The following is a 17,623-nucleotide window of genomic DNA, read 5'->3' as shown; positions in this document are numbered from 1 at the left end:
CATTTATTCTTTTACGTAGAGACTGTCCAGTTTGACCAATGTACATGGCAGAGGGGCATTGCTGGCACATGATGGCATATATCACATTGGTGGATGTGCAGGTGAACGAGCAGAAACTGGGAGTGGCTAAGTCATTATGCAAGGTAGCCTGTTTCCTCTTGTTTTTTCCTACCCCCCCCCCCCCCAGATGTTCTGGTTTAACTTGGATTTAAACTTGGAGAGTGGTCAGTTTGGATGAGCTATTACCAGCAGGAGAGTGAGTTTGTGTGTGTATGGGGGTGGGGGGGATGTGAGAAAACCTGGATTTGTGCAGGAAATAGCCCAACTTGATCATCATGCACATTGTGTAAAGAGTTGTCACTTTGGATGGGCTATCACCAGCAGGAGAGTGAATTTGTGTGGGGGGGTGGAGGGTGAGAAAACCTGGATTTGTGCTGGAAATGGCCCACCTGATGATCACTTTAGATAAGCTATTACCAGCAGGACAGTGGGGTGGGAGGAGGTATTGTTTCATATTCTCTGTGTATATATAAAGTCTGCTGCAGTTTCCACGGTATGCATCCGATGAAGTGAGCTGTAGCTCACGAAAGCTCATGCTCAAATAAATTGGTTAGTCTCTAAGGTGCCACAAGTACTCCTTTTCTTTTTGCGAATACAGACTAACACGGCTGTTACTCTGAAACCTGTAAAAATAAGGTGGTATTACACTGCATTGGTTTAAGGAACAAACTACATGTAGGACTTTTGTTTTCAGTATTTGCCAGAGATTGGGACAAAATATTTTAGCAAATACTTTGCTAAGATTCCATTTTTATAGGCTGCAAGATGAGCATTGATCATCTGCCAGAACGAGGGAAATAATAAGTCACATAGCTAGAAGGCCATCAAGACTGTGGTGAATGGTAAAACCTAACAAATTGTGATTTACTTGTAAGCCTTAAAAATAGTACTGGTGAAGATGTCAAATTGACAGCTCTGGAGAATGAAGTCAGCCATTTATTTAACTAACAGGTACAGAGTGGGCAAGGGAGTGCAAGCTCTAGTTGAATGTCATTGTTAACAAGCCATTGTGATCTAACAGGACCACAACCTCTCTCCTGCGTCACTGAGGTCTTATCTGCTGCTATATACCTTAAGTCTTTCATCTATACCAACAAAACAAAATTATACAGTGAAGCTCTTACCCATTCCTGAATCTTTCTTGGTGCCATCTGATATGATATCCACGTGATCGCTGTCAACATCATAGCTGAAGAAATCATTCAAATAAGTCTTCGATCTCTGCCCACCAAATACATATAAACAGCGATTTTTCTGGAGAGGAAGGAAAGCAGATGCTTAACTTTTGAACTGTGCTCTAGAAAACAAATTCTTAGCCCACCAGCGTTCAGTGAGCATTTGCAGAAACATCAACGAATCATGGAAACAAGCAATAGTTCAGGCACATTTTTAGCTGGAGAAGGGAGAATTGTTTACATTAGTTTGGCTATTTGGGCATATAGGAAATGTACAAAAAAAATTAAAATTGTGTTCACAATATATTTTTATTCCTGCCCCCCGCCAAAGATTTCCCCAGATAAAGCAGTTGATTTAATTTGGCAAACAGTTTGCTCTTAAAAGAAACATTTACTGGGGGAACCTTTCAAACATACTATGCTTACAAATCCACTCATCTTTCAGCTTTTTATGTTGTTTTGATGACATGGGTAAACTATGAAGACATTTGTTTAAATAAGCTCTATGAAACTATAAGCCCTAAAACCAGAAGGGACCATAACATCACCTAGTCTGACCTCTTGTCTATCACAGGCCGTTACATTTTAGCCCTTTACCCCTATATTTAGCCCAATTATTTAACTAAAGCATTTCAGTCCTCAATAGAACATGCTGTGCCACAGGCAATGAACACAAGACTAAAGTGCCATTAGTGTCCATGACCTTGCAAAGGCAGGGAATTGACTTGGTGTGATACGCGCCATGATCTGAGCAGGCAATTCCCCACACTGTAAAAGATGATGAAAAAAAACAACCAGGGTTCCTGCCAGTCTGACCTGGAGAAAATTCCTTCCCAAACTCCAACTATGGAGGTTTGACCCTGAGCATGAGAGCAAGATTCACTAATCAGTCATCTAAGAAAGAGGATTCACGGTATCACTTCAAAGAACTGGTCCACCCCACATGGTATCCTGTCTTCAGCTATGGCCCATCTCTGATGCCACAGAGCAAGATAAAAAAAACCAGAATATTTCTGGCCAATTGTATTGGGAATAAAAATTCCTTGTGGACCCCTGCAGGTGACCAGCTGAAGCCCTAAACCATGACAATAAACCATGTTTATGGTCTGAATGTAGAGCTGCAAGTGTTATGACCATGCGGAGGGCGATGTGTACAACCCTATTCTCTCCCAGGCCCATGAAGGAAGGTGATGAACAGGAGGGTTTTGCAGATCCCAAGGCCAGAAGGCTTCACCACAAGCACACAACCCGAAGCTGGACTAAGGCATCTCTTTTACAAATATCTCTAATCTCATTTTAATGACATCAGCGAGGAGTCCACTGTCTCCCTTGGTAAGATGCTGCAATATTTAGTTTATCCTCACTGCTAAGAAACAACATTTTATTTTAAGGTTCATTTTATTTAACTTCAACTTCCACCGACTGGATCTTGTTACGCTCACTGCGTCACAACTCAGATCCAGGGTCAGATCCTGAAAGCCCAGCGTGCGTGTAACTCTCTTGAATTACAAGTTCTGCACATAGAGGTCAGCAATATTGGATCCTACCAATAAATATTAGATCAGCAATGAAGTGATCTAGTAGGAATTTTTCCATGTTTAACTACTATGACCCTGTTCGAACAGGCAGTAAAGCTGCAATGCTGTACTTGCAATATAATCATTCTCCACGGTAAACAGTCTCATAGTTAAATACACAAGATCATGACTTCACTACAGAAACCAAAAGAAAAACTGGATCACGAGAGAGAAAAGTAATCCAAATACAAATGTATTCATTAGACACAAAATGGACAGAAATGACTAGTCAAATATATCAGTTTTATGTTGTTTTTTCCCCCAACCATGACTAATTAAGTCCCTCCATATAGGTACCCTGCTTTTGCTCTTTTTCAAATAATTTTTTGAACAGACAATGGTCTAAAATGTCCATAAGCTGGAGTTTGTGCTAGGGTGGATTTGATTTAAATGACTAGTCAGAAAGACTCGATTTAATCATGAATTTCTACATAAAGGACATGCATGCCAGCCGCACCGCCCTGAGCTCCTTGACGTTTATATGTAGGATCAGGTCTTGAGCCGACCACAGGCCTTGGGTCTTAAAGCTCCCCACGAGTCCCACAACCTAGGTCCAACGCATCAGACACCAGCTCCAACAACGGGGCCCTGTCCCTGAACGGAACCCCTTAGAGCATGTTGTTTGGGGTGGACCACCACTGTAGGGAGGGGAATCACAGAGTCAGGCACGGTGAAGACCTCGTCCATCCTGTCCGTGGCCTGGGAGAACTTCGAGGCCAACCAGAGCTGGAGGGGCCTCATCCTGAGTCTGGCGTGACGGACCACGTACGTGCACACTGACATGTGACCCAAAAGTTGCAGGCAAACCCTGGCTGTTGTCACCAGGAACCTTATGACCAAGTCAATGAGACCTTTCAGGGTCTTGAATCTGTTTGGCGGGAGAGAGGCCCTGGCCGACACTGCGTCTAGAAGCGCCGTGATAAACTCTATGCGTTGGACCGGGACTAACGTGGACTTGGTGTTATCAACAGGCCCAAGGCAGTGCACGTGGACAGAAGGAATGCCACATGATCCCTCACCTGTGACCAGGAGGTGCCCTTGACAAGCCAATCGTCCAGACAGGGAAATATCTGGACCCCCCCCACCATCTGAGGTAGACCGCTACCACTGACATGCATTTTGTAAACACCCTGCGGGCAGTGGACAGACCAAACAGGAGGACCGTGAATTGGTAATGATTCTGCCCCACCGTGAAAGGGAGGAAGCGCCTGTGCCCCTCGAATATGTGGATTTACGCATATGGAAGTACGCATCCTGTAGATCGAGAACAGCGTACCAGACCCTGGATCCAGGGAGGGGATGATGGAGACCAGGGAGACCTTGCGGAACTTGAGTTTCACCATGTACTGGTTCAGACCTCAGAGGTCCAGGATGGGCCTGAGCCCCCTTTTGGCCTTCGGGATAAGGAAATAACGGGAGTAATATCCCTTGCCCATGAACACTTCAGGCACCGCCTCTATCGCTCCTAGTCCAGGGAGCCGCCCCACCTCCTGCTCGAGCAGAGCTTCATGCGAGGGGTCCCCCAAGAGGGATGGGGGTGCGGGCTGGTTCAGCGGGGAGGAAGCAAACTAGAGGGTGTAACCCCGGGAGATGGTGTTGAGGACCCATGGGTCTGAGGTTAGCCTTAACCATTCCGGGAGGAAAGCACACAACCTGTTGGAGAAGGGTAGCTTTATTGGGGGTTGACTAGTGAGGACTAGCGGGGTGCCCCCGAGCGTCCCGTAAAAAAGCCTTTTCCCCACCAGCTTGCCCTTGGAGGGCCCAGACTGGGGGACAGGCTGAGACTGCCTCTGAGAGCGTCTCTTATAGTCCCGCTTCTTCTTATGCGCGGCCTCATACTTCAGTAGGGCAGCCTGGGTGGGAGTCTGCTGCGGCTTGAACTTAGGTTTTACTGAAGCCAGGACACAGAGGCCCAGAGTCTGGAGAGTTGTGTGGGAATCCTTCATGCCATGCAGCCTTGTATCTGTTTCCTCCGCGAACAGAGCCTTCCCATCGAATGGGAGATCCTGCATGGAAGACTGTGCCTTGCTGGACAGCCCAGAGAGCAGGAGCCATGACGCCTGTCTCATGGACACCATGGAGGCCACTGATCATGCGGCAGTGTCTGCAGCATCCGAGGCTGCCTGCAGGGACGCCCTAGCGGCCGTTGCCCCTTCCTCCACTAGCGCCTGGAACTCCTTCCTATCGCGCTCCTGGAGGGAGTCCTCAAACTTGGGCAGGGAGCCCCACAGATTGAGTTCATACCAGCCCAGGAGAGCCTGATGGTTTGCCTCTCGTAACTAAAAGCTCGAAGACTAATAAATTTTCCTTTTGAAAGAGTCCAGTTTCCGAGGTTCTTTGGGGTCGGGGCTGGCTGACCCTGCCGTTCCCTGTGGTTGACCAACTCGACCACCAGGGAGTTGGGCGCCGGGTGGATATACAGGTACTCATGCCCTACAGTGGGTACAAAGTACTTGCATTCCACCTTTTTAGAGATGGGGGCCAACGAGGCTGGTGTTTGCCACAGGGCATCTGAAATCTTAGCCATCCCTTCATGGAGACACAAGGCCACCCTACCCAGTGCCGATGGGGACAACACGTCAAACAAAGTCTGAGGGCTCCTCCATCTCCTCTGCTTGGAGGTGGAAGCTTGCTGCCACCCTCTTTAAGAGTTCTTGGTGGGCCCTGAAGTCTTCCTGAGGGTGGAACCGCAATCACCTCCTCTGGGAGGGGCAAAGAGGCCGGTGCGGTGCTCTGGGTATTGGTCGACACCGGAGGGTCCACCATCTGGTTGGACTCTGGGCACGGTGCCGAGGACGTATGTCCCACCAACTCCTTTCTTGGGGGTCTGGAGAGGGAGGCCGCCGGTGCTTTCCATTGCTCCGGGCACCAAGCGAGCTCCCACCAGGGGCTCACTGGAGGCCACGGTGCCCACTGATACCACTGGGCCGGCCACAACACTTAGTGCCACTGCACCTGCTGTGGCACCGGCGGGGCCGTCTGTTCAGGTTGGCTAGCCTAGCCCAGCCCATTGAAGGACAGCTACAAATGGAGACCGGGCTGGTGTAATATCTCCTGCTGTCTCTGGACCGGGAGGAGCAGCAGTGCCAGGATCTAGGACAGCCACAGGGCCACGATCTTGACGTGGAGGACCGGTACCGACAGTAACAGCTAATCCGCAAACGGCCTAGACAGGCGGACCTGGGACGGCAAGATGGCGGCGACTGATGCCCGGGGCTGTGATGCCTTGGCAGAGACTTGGAGTGGGAGTCCGAGCGGGAACAGCATCAACGACCGTGCCATGACCAACTGGAGTACCCTCGCCGAGACAAGGACCATTAGCAACGCCCGTCACGGTCCTGTCAATATTCGCTCCTTGAGGATGAGCGGTACCAAGAGTCCTGGCCGGCTGGAACCCAGCCAGACAGCCTGGTCAGCGTTTAGGGCGATCCACATGAACTCTGCCCCGAGCAGCTGCCGGGTTGTGAACGGCGTTGGGAACACTCCCTCGACCGGTACTGGGCCAGAGGCGACTGCAGAGATCCCAACAGCGGCTTGCCTCTGGAGCATGGGGCTGACGTAGGCGGCACTCCGGGCACTGGCATGGACATAACGTCCCGGGCCACCTGTAGGGCTTCAGGTGTGGATGGCATCCGGGCAGGTCTGTTCCAAAGGGGCCGGGCTACTCAGCTCAACGTGAGTTGGAGGCCTGGGGCCCGAGGACTACCCGACATGGGCCTAGCCTCTGTCCCAGACTTCCCTCAGTGCCGCTGTAAAGAGGGAGTCTTCCTGGCCCTCTTGACATGACCTGTGGATGGGGAGCAGCGCCAACTGGTCGATGGCATCGGAGGGTCGCCGCGTACCGACACCGCGCCAGGTACTGGTTTCGAGCGCCGTGCCAGAGTCGAGGTCAGCGCCGACTATCAGGATGGCTCAAAGCCTAATGTCCCTCTCTCTTTTGGTCAGACTTAAATGACTTGCAAATCTTGCACCTTTTGCTGATATGGGTTTCTCCCAAACAGCGCAAGCAGTCTGCATGCAGGTCACTTCTTGGCAAAGAACACCTACAAGAGCCACACAGCGTACCCCGGCCCGGGCTCACCGACTAACTAAATGGCTAACTAACTACAGGTACTAACACTGAACGAACCAACAGTTCCGGGGGATGAGCTACAGCAAAACTGGAGCAAAGCAGTTCCGACACCTTTACTGGCGGCAAGAAGGAACTGAGGGTAGTGGGGAGCGTGCAGCTCCCCTTATACCGCGTCAGGTAACTGCCACTCCAGGGGTCACGGGAGGCGCTCCCCACTACGAGTACTGCTGGGGAAAAACTTCTGGCACTGGTGCACGTGGCGAGCACATACAAACATATTGTGGAATACACATGAGCAATCACTCGAAGAAACATTTTTGCTGTTAACAAGCATGTTATCTCTGGAGACAAATCCACAGTTTGAGAACTAAGCATCTGTGATGGTATCTTCTAGACTGAGCACTGAGTCCCACTGGGTAGATGGAAAGATTAACCTAAATAATCTATATAGAAGACACTAGAACCCCATAAAATTGGGTCCCTAATCCATGAACTATTGGAACTCATTTACAAAATGTTTCTTAAACATGACATGAATATTCTCAATACTATAGAATTAGAATTTATAATCCCTATTCCATGATGAGATCTTTGATCTATAATGTATCTATCCTTAGATAGGTTTTTTCCCCTCAAAAAGCATTTTATCAGATTTTTTTTTTTTAATCACTGATTTTTATCCACCCTGGTTTGTGCAAAAATGTATGTGAGCACAAAACATACACAAGTTCACAGAGTTACCTGAAAGTATTTTGTGGAAATAAATTAACAGTTTTTCTAAATCTTTAGAAGGCAATTTGAAACAAAGTGGAACTTTGAAAAAAGTATCTTCTACTAAATGAAGAGAGATAGGAATTCCTACGGGACCAAAATACGAACATAATAAATGACTGCAATTTAAATTATGTTTTCAGTTGGCAGTATTAAGACAGTGAAAAATGTACTACTAAACTATACATACTGTGAAACTCTAATCTCAGAGGCCTGGGATATGTAAAAACCACACTTCAATCAAAGTTCATATTGTCACCAAAATTCTTAGATAAACCTATAGCTGTTAGGCATTTAAGGACACATTTTTGAAAATCCTCAGTACCCACAATGGAGGGGAGATTTTCAAAAAGCTCTGATCACATTTAAGCCCCTAAATAAATACTGTAACCAGTTCTGGTACCCACAATCCAAGAACGATGTTGATAAAGATGTAGGGGTTCAGAGAAGAGCCATGAGAATGATTAAAAGATTAAAGAACATGCCTTATAGTTATAAGCTAAAGAGACTGAGCTGCTTGAATTTAACAAAGAGAAGGTTAAGAGCGGACTTTATAAGTAGCTACATGGGGAACAAAAATTTTATAATGGACTTTTCAACCTAGCAGACAAATGTATAACAAGATCCAATGGCTGGAAGTCAATGCTAGACAAATTCAGCCTGGAGATAGTGCACACATTTTTAATAGTGAAGGTAATTAGCCATTGGAACAAAGATTGTGGCAGACTCTCCAACTTTGGCAATTTTTCAATCATAGCTGGAATGTTTTTCTTAAAGATAGCTTTAACTCAAACAGGAATTAATTCACGGACATTCTATGGCCTGTGTTACACAGGAGGTCACACTAGATGATCACAGTGGTCCCTCCTGGCCTTGGAATTTAGGAAGTAACCCGACTTAAAAGAGTATTCGGCACCCGGTAGCACCTTTCAAGAACAGAAGCTGCTGGGTACTGAACACTTTTGACAATCAGGCCCTTACTTTCTCAATACACTCAAACACATGGATATAATCTGCAAGTCACCAACTGCTTCCATTAACAATATGCATCATCTATCAGGCCAAAGGATCCCAAAATGCTTTACCAACTTTTAGCAAAGATCACTTCAGACTCCACAGAAATGCACCATCGCTGAAGGGGGAGGGAGAGGGGGGAATGCAACAGTTGTTTAATGGCAGCGCACGACTGCAGTCAGTTCAGATGATGACTACCATTTCCAACTAAATCACAAGGTGAATTTTAAAGTATACAAAAACATACATTACTACCACTGTCTCCTACAAACAGTGCCAGTGTTATTAATTATAAGTGGCGAATATCTGTTTTACTTCTCACCCAAAAGACTAATCTGAAGAAAGATTCATGTGCTCAGTGAAGTTAAACAGGTATCACCCCCGAAAATCAGGCATTATGACTTAAAATCCAAAGTGAACTCTTACCGAATGGAATAACATGCAGTGTCCTATCCTGGATTGGATGTCCTCAGGTCCAGCATTACACGAATCTTCTCTCAACAGTTTCCACGTCTGACATTGACAGTCAAAAGCAAACAATCCACTAAATTGAGGTTCACTGGCTCTGCTGTCATCTACACTGCCATTACATGTCAAAATCCTACCTCCAAACGTATAGATCATGTGTTTTTCTGAATCCATACACATCTGTAGGAAGCAGGAGATATACAAACTACATTAGTTTAATCAAGAATACATTAATATTTCATATCAGCCAATAAAAACCCTTAGCTCATTGAGGTAACCAGCAGACCAGCAGTATTCAGCATGAGTTAATATCAGCACATCCTCCTTCCTTAATCTGTAGTAAATGAAGCAGTTTACAGTTAACTCCATGTGTAATACAGATGCAGTGCACAGAGATTACTGGCCCCCAGTTTACAATGTGGCTTGGCTGCGCACATGAAGCAATACTGCATGCCAGGGTCTAGTGTCTCCATTCTCCCCATCTGTGTAAGATGAGGGCAACCACAGACTGCACTTTGATCACCTCTGAGTATTCAATAGCATATTCAAAATTTTATGTAGCAGAGTAAAAATGAAGAAGTCAGTGGCTTGCTTTTTTACTCTGTTTGCAATAACCTGTTATAACATATACTAAAAGCTACCATCTGATAACGGCGAGGCGGGGGAATCAGGATTACTGATGACTGGCCAAGGACTGTACACACAACTAGGATTAAAACAGCCTATGATTTTTGTTACCCCATGCTCAGCTCTGCCCCTCTTCCTCCAGCAGCCTACCTATTTGTCTTATCTACCTGTTATTTCTAAAACAGGGCCCTGACCTTGTAAGGTCTCTAGGTCTTATGGCAATAGAGACATTAAGGGATATGTACTGTTATTAAACAATCTCTAAAGCTTGAAACATAACTGTATTCTACAGCACCCAAACAGTGCCTCTCAGTACAAAGATGACAATGTGATCCCTGTCTCCAAAAAACTTATTTCAGATATGAAACAAACGGAGTTACAAAAAAGTAGGAAAAAGCAAGAGACGCAAGGAAGGAGGACAGATGGAATTACAAAAACATTCCGTGGCTCCTCAGCACAGGTTGGCACAAAAAGTAGCAAAAAAGTATCAATTCAATTTTAATTTGAATTCTGCAAGGTACAATATTCCAAAGGAAAACTGGCAGCCAATTCCATAATGAGTTCCTATGCCTATGAAGTGCATATACGTGTATGCACACGCACACGTGCACACACCCCCCCCCACCCCACAAGTCTTTTTAAATGAAAGGTAGGCCAAATTTTGATCAAAACCCAAGCCCTTTTTCCAATATCTCCATTGTCTCTTGCATTGTTGTCCACAGGAACACCCAACACTGGCTACAATATGGTTGTGGTTCCACAATCCCAGTGATGAGCACCTGTTACTCACTAACAAGACATCACTGTGCAAGACGAGCTTTCCCAGACATAGCTGCATTGTTTCTTAATCTTTATAGGAGATTACAAGATACTAAACAAATAACTTCATGTTCTTGAAAAAAGAGTAGTTTTTTTATACTGTAACATTTACATTGTTAATTAGGAACATACGTTTTTAAAAAATACATCCTATCCATTTCTCCCAATATATTTTTTAGTTGCATTACCTGGTGAAACACTTCTCAATTCTAGTAATGGGCTATGGTAAGAAATGTTTTAAGCAAAGCCCAGGAAATAAAAGTGTACTCAATGTTTCTCTCTACACCTGACCTGATGATCAAACACCAGCTTGGGACCTCCATCTGCTGCAGTGTCTTCACTTAGCAACATCCATGTGTTGGTGTCAATGTCATAGCGGTAGAAATCACTTTTCAGAGATTTACTGTTCCTCACGGAGGAATCGAGATAACGGCCCAGTGTGTAGATTTGCCTTCGCTGAATATCGATGCACATCTTGTGACAAGATCTGGCACTAGGACCATTCTATTAAAAAAGGAAGTCAGAAAACATTTTAATAGGCACAATACATTAGGGCCCCAGATATTTTCTCAGTCAGGGTAAATAAGTACTTAACAATTACATATCCTTATAAAAGAATCTGCTTTAGAGAATACATAAAATTCTTTATTTCCATCCCCAGTGATATTCCCTACAGCAATCTATCCAACCAAGAGGGCTGAACACAATCAAACCTGCATACGCAAGACATAACAACCAACATGTCTATCCTTGGTTGAGAAAACAAGAAAGTTTAAAAATAGATGAAGTATCCACTCTGCTTTCGCAGAGCATAAGCCATAAGGTGACTCCATACTCCAATGTAGGAGTACACATAAAAGTGATGTGTTTGTGTGTGTATATATACAGAGTTGTCAGAATCCCAAGATGTGCCAAGTCTTATTCAAAGTTTCATGTACTTTATTATTCACATCAGATTTTACAAGAAGAAAGTCTATAACCTGGAAGGGCAAAAAATGCCTAACAGTTTATTTGATCTTAACCTTGGCTTGCTCTGAATCACTTGGAACAACATCTGGAAGCGATGTGAGAGCTTAAGACATTTTGCTTTTGTCAGCCATTTTAGCTGTTTGGTGGGGCATGTGAAAGAGTTCCTTGAGTAATTAGAGCATTCTGACAAAAAGAAACAAAAACACTGAATAATATAGCTCTCCAACAAGCTCAATATTAGAGCTGGAGAGTCTAAAAGCTAGGAGGTGAGAAGTACAAATGACCCAAAATGAGAGTGAGTGAGTGTCAGGAGCCAGCACTGATACGCAGAGGTTTAACTAAGAAAGCTTAGCCCAGAAACCTCCATGAGCAGTGAAAAAAATCAAGCTCAAATAAAAAGTGAGATGTTTTAGTCTGTAGTAGTGTGACAGGATTAAAATAAGCCAGTAACAAATCTACCTTTATTGAAATATACAAAAATCCTCTGCCCCGCATGAATTGTGTGTGTTATATAAGCTTTCCCTTATTAAAAGATCAGTTACAGAAGAAAACTAACTGCATCTTATGTACCTCAACTTTAATAAAAAACAATTAGGGAATCCCTCATTCAGAGGTGGAATTAGGACACTTGACATAGCAAGCAGCGTAAATAAAATTAGTCCATTATATAAAATCTTATCTAAAATTTCATAAGACAAATCACAATTATACAATATCAGGACAAGAAATAGTTCTAAAACTACTGCTGAAGTCTTAGCACACAACGTGAAACTGCCTCAGTATATTTTAGAATTAATAATCACAAAACTTAAGTGTTGGCCTCAACCAAGAGACTTAATGTTAGAGTTTTCAAGGACAAGAATTCAAATTGTGTTTAAAAAAAAAAGGAGTGTACTGCAAGCACCATTTCCTGCAACCCTAAATTGTTGAAATGTTATTTAAAAACCTGTACTGAATTTCTCTTGCATTTTATAAATAGGATATGCTATTATATCACAGGCATGAACACAGCTTTCTAAAGATTACACAGCAGTTATATTACCAATAGGCAACAAGATTCTTTTAACTAAAAGCAATATATAGCATTGTGACAATTTGAGTAATCTATACAACTTATTAATTCTGTGTGAGACTGAGCTTTCTGCAGCCAAACTCCAGTTTGAAACATGGGGCTAGTCTTCTAACTTTCAAATGACACTTGAAAAGCAACAGGTTGAGATAATTGACTCTTGAGATTTGAAAGCCATTTTAATACTTCTAGGGTAGCTAGGTGGATCCTCCTTCTGCCCCCACTGTAAGCTAAATGGGGCAGTTGCCATTATGTATCTCATGGTTTGTACCACAGAGTCAAAATTTGGTGATTCCTTAGTTTTTCATTTGTGGAGGACTTATCCACACCTTCGTGCGTTGTTCAAAACGCAGTGGAGTATAGTCCACTGCCTATGAGAAAGACAAAATCCCAGGACTTCTTTTGTTGGATCTTCAATCAGGTCTTTGTTTGAGATGCCATAAGAAGCCCACAATTCGAGCCAGAGTGCTGGCATCCTTTCATTTGGCATGTAGGGTTGACATACGGATCCAGAAAGACTTCCTGGATTTGAGTCAGAAGAATGGCAGTGAATTAAGGTCTGGAGCCATCAGGATCTTGTACTTCCGGACCACAGCAACCTCTCACCTGATGTTGGCTGGCACAATGCCCGCCAAAACTGGGAGCCATAGTACTGGTGTTGATTTGAGAGAGCCAGTAACAATCCTGAGCACAGCAATGATTTCAATGTCAATGAGATTGGCATGGGAGCTGCTTGCACCAAAACTGGTGCGTAATACTCCACATGGGCAAGACCAGGGCTTGTACTGATGTTCGAAGTGTGCATGTATCACAACCCCAGGATGAGTCAGCGAGCTTCTGGATGATTTTAACCCTTGTCTCTATTTTCTTTTTCGTCTGGTCAAGGTGTTGGAGATACCTTTGATTGGATGCTGAGCTAACACCAAGATACCATGGATTGTGGTCAGGCAAAAGCAGCAGACCACAAAAGTCCACTTTCAGCAGCACTTTGGCCTCATGGTTATTTGAGTGGAAGCCACAGATGTGTGTTTCTGAAGCACACTGTTTCAGTTGCCAAGCTCTGAAATACATTACAAGTGTCTGGAGCTCATTGTTCATGACCTTTGATGTGGCCTTTAGAGAGGACGTTCGCATTGTTGGTGCAATGTCATCTGCACAGATGAATTTACAGGATGATGTGGCTGGAATGTCGCTGGTATAGAGACTGAACAGTGAAGGTATTAAAATATACCTCTGTGGGAGGCTGTTCAATTACTGTAATTTGTGGACAGATTTACCAAGGTGAATCTTCGGTTACTCAGCATCTTGGTGATGAGTCTGATGATTGACTGTCATGGAAAAGCTAACAACTTCAGCAGGAGACCTTTGTGCCATACAGTATCACATGCAGAAGACAGATCAATGAATGCTGCCCATTTTAAAATTTCACTGTTAACCAGCTACATAGAATCTGGCTAAGACCAGCACTTGATCACAGCAGTTGCGACTGGTTCTAAATCCAGCCTGCTCTTTGGGGACCAGTTGCTCCAGTATTAGATGCAACCTTTGAAGCATGAGCCACTTCAACAGTTTATAGCAATGGCTAAAGAGGGAGTTAGGCTGGTAGCTTTTTGGATCAGTGGCCTCTTTTCCAGGCTTCAAAATGGCTATGAGCCTGGCTATCTTCCACTCTTTTGGTATTACAGCAGAAGACTGGATGTTGCTGAAAATGTCTGCCAGCCACCTTTTTGCCTTTTGACCAAGTTTCTTCAGGAATTTTGGATATACTCTGTCCATTTCTGCCACTTTCTTGGACTTAGTGTTGGAAAGACCCTTATCCACTTCATTTAGTGTTTAGAGGGTCAGAAAGGGGTGAAGACAACTGGCACGGATTTATTGCGTGATAAAGTTGTTTGTGGACTTACCACCAAATGTTTTTATCCATTGCCACACAGGATTTGGCAATTAACTGTGAGGAGATGGCATCTTCACTACCTGTGGTGGTCTGAAAAGGAGGCATTTTCAAGTATTGTGGCTTGACCTTGTAAAGTCAAGCACCGTCACAGTTTCACACCACCTTTTCCTTGCTGAGTTCAAAGACTCAAGCAACGCTACTGCAGTTTCAGGGCTTTTGTCAGCTTGATATTGCCAGAAGAGTGCCTTGCTCTCTTCCGTCCAGCAAAGGAATGAATGCTTTTCTGAAGCCCCTTGCAATGTTCAATTTGGCACCGATATTCGTACACCTACAAACTGGTGGTAACAAGCCAGATATGGTGGGATTTGGTTTACCGAGCCCTCTACAATCGCCACATAACAGGACCAGTCAGCAGACTGTAGATTCCAGCATGGTTCCAGGAGAGACCAAATAAGTAGAACTTGTAAGCCTACGTAAATCATTTCCAGGTGGTGTTGGCTGTTGGGAAAGTCACTGAGAACTGACCTTGTGGATGGTATTAGGTGGCTGCTGATGTCACACAAAACAAAAGGTCAGGAGTGTAGCACTTCCGCCATTGTGCCAACCTAAACATGCCAGTCATTGGCTTCGTAGAGAAGGTGGTGGTCTTCAGTGAAAATGTGGGGCTAGTTATCTTCCATTGTTCTGTCAATGGCCTAACAATAGAGGGTCATTTAACTTAAATATTCAACTACTGACATTTAATGCTCTAGACAACAGACTGGCTCCCAACCAGGAAAACCTAGGTCACCTGGGCAATGAAGTCTCCTTGTAAGGGAATCTCTGGTCACGTACTGAGGCTGACTAGGGAGTCACCTGACAGATGAGACAAAGGTTCAAAAGAAAGGGAGGAACTGATCTATTCAGGGTCATTTTTCTCCAGCTCAAGAGGAGGGAGAAGCAATCCAGCATGTGGGATCTGGATGAGGCAGAGGACCGCAAGGACTCCCCAAGGAAAGGGTGAGCTAGTGAAAGGCATTATGTTGAGGATGTTCACAGTTTTCTAAATTATCTGTATTCTAATTCCTGTGCTATTAAAGAGAAAGCATGCCTTAGATTTCTATGCAAAGTCTATATGTTAAGCATTCAGACCCACTATGTTGCCCCTTTAAGAGGGAAACCAGAAGAATCATACCTTTGAGTGGAGTTCTAAGCGAGGGCATGTGTAAGCTACAGAAAAGACTGAAGCCTCAGCACTGAGACCAAAGTCTAGGGGTAGCACCCACTCAAGAGCTGGAAGACAGAACATTTGTGTTCGGAGAGCATGCCTAGGGACCCCAAGACTGGGGCAGTGGCTGGGTTCAGTTCAGAATCCAGAGGCTTAACACACCCACTGACCCACCACTGGGTTTCCTTGTAGCAGTCTAGCGAGTTGTGAGAGGGGCACTCAACTGGGATCTGTGACAAGCCTTAAAAGAACATTTCAGCAGTACATCTATGACATGCAGCAAGGTTCACTTTCACGTCAAAGCTTAAATGCCCTTCTCACATCCCTTCTCTGTCCATATTTCTTAATCCTTTTTCCTCACAACGCTCTTTCTGCACTTCTTCCATTCTTATCTTGAGGAAGGACCAGTACGAAAGGGGAGGGAGGGAAAGAAATGCACTACAGCCTGATTATCTATGAGAAACATTGACAACCGTAGCTTCCTGAATGACATTTATATTGAAAGGGCGGGTTTTCCAATTAAACAATACTGAGTTTTTATTAGGACTGTCGATTAATTGCAGTTAACTCATGAGATTAACTCAAAAAAATTAATCATGATTAAAAAAATTAATCTCATTTAATCAGTTTTAATCACACTGTTAAACAATGGAATACCAATTGTAGAAAAACATCCAAAAATGTTTAATTTCATTTTCAAATATATTGATTTCAATTCCAACAGAGACTACAAAGTGCTCACTTTATATTACTTTTGATTAAATATTTGCACTGCAAAAATGACAAACAAAAACAGTATTTTTCAATTCACCTCATACTAGAACTGTAGTGCAATACATAGCCCTTTGACGGGGCAAACTATTTGCACTCCACACCTTTGGCCTTGGAGCGCTGGAGGCCGGGGTCTGCCATATATAGTCATATATATATATATATATATATATATATATATACACACACACACACACACATATATATATCATATATAGAGAGTCTTATAATTCGATTGGATGGTCTTAATGAGCAGGAGCACTATTCTAGATGGACCTTTGGGGTTCAAAATGTCCACCTTGGAATCCTCCTGCTCAACCGTCTCCTCGGCCTGCAACCCCAAGTTCTGGGTGACCCTACACAGTAGCTCCTGGTGGGCTCTGTGGTCTATGGGTGGAGGGCCGGACACCGTTGTACCTGTCCCTGCCTCATCCGGGGATGACGAGGAGGTTAGCAGCTGCTCAACCCCCCTCTGGCTGGTCCTCCTGCTCCCCTTCTCCCATGGAAGGGGCCTCCGGCTTAAGCCGGGGCAGGAGACCTTGGGGCGGCACTGGACTCAGTGCTGGTCTCTCCGGTTTATCCTAGGGGGGGATGCTGGAGGCCTGAATACTGTAGCTTCCGGCACCGTCGGTGCGGAGACCGGGACTGCTGCACCGAGTAGCTCGGCCTGGACAGGGCCCCTTGGCGCTGTTGATAGGTCCAAGGAGTCCAGAAGGGCCAATGACCTGGCGGCCCCCACTGTGCGTGCTAACCCATCTGATGGTCCCTGCTGTCTGGGAGAACGGTGCGAATAACTAACGGACGGAGTCGGCGCCAAACTGTGGCAACGCCAACCACGAAGGCCACGGCGGTGCCAACGACCTGCGCTGGCGGGAGATCGATGAGCGGCTCTTAACTGAATGGGAGCAGGACCAGTACCGATATCCCCGGGACTGGGAACGGGATCTGGACTGGGACCAGCATTCCCAGGATCGGCATCTGCGGGAGTCCTCCGGCAAGGGCTGTCTCGACTCCTCCTGGTGCCAGTCTTTAAGTGGTGCCGGAGAGCGTGGTGCTCCTTCCATCACTTCCTCGCACCAATCCACTCCCGGTACCGCGACTTCCTTCTGAGCTGCGGGTAACTGGGAGTG

At 45.0% G+C, this 17,623-nt stretch overlaps 1 protein-coding gene across 6 annotated transcripts in view; it reads right to left on the bottom strand.

Moving 5' to 3' along the window:
- MKLN1 (muskelin 1) overlaps positions 1-17,623 on the bottom strand; it is a 179,983-nt gene that overhangs the window by 43,178 nt on the left and 119,182 nt on the right. For 5 of the 6 annotated variants that reach the window (XM_073328850.2, XM_073328852.2, XM_073328855.2 and 2 more), the window contains 3 exons: positions 10,875-11,087; positions 9,096-9,317; positions 1,185-1,314 (listed from right to left, as the gene is read on the bottom strand). In XM_073328850.2, coding sequence (XP_073184951.1) covers positions 1,185-1,314; positions 9,096-9,317; positions 10,875-11,087 — 565 coding nt within the window. The remainder of the gene's footprint in view (positions 1-1,184; positions 1,315-9,095; positions 9,318-10,874; positions 11,088-17,623) is intronic. The other variant, XM_073328854.2, reaches the window with a different exon arrangement.

This window comes from Lepidochelys kempii, chromosome 1 (genome assembly GCF_965140285.1).
Source record: "Lepidochelys kempii isolate rLepKem1 chromosome 1, rLepKem1.hap1, whole genome shotgun sequence".
Classification (NCBI taxonomy): Eukaryota; Metazoa; Chordata; order Testudines; family Cheloniidae; genus Lepidochelys; species Lepidochelys kempii.
The sequence above is the reverse complement of the archived record's forward strand: the minus strand, read 5'-3'. Positions and strand labels throughout refer to the sequence as shown.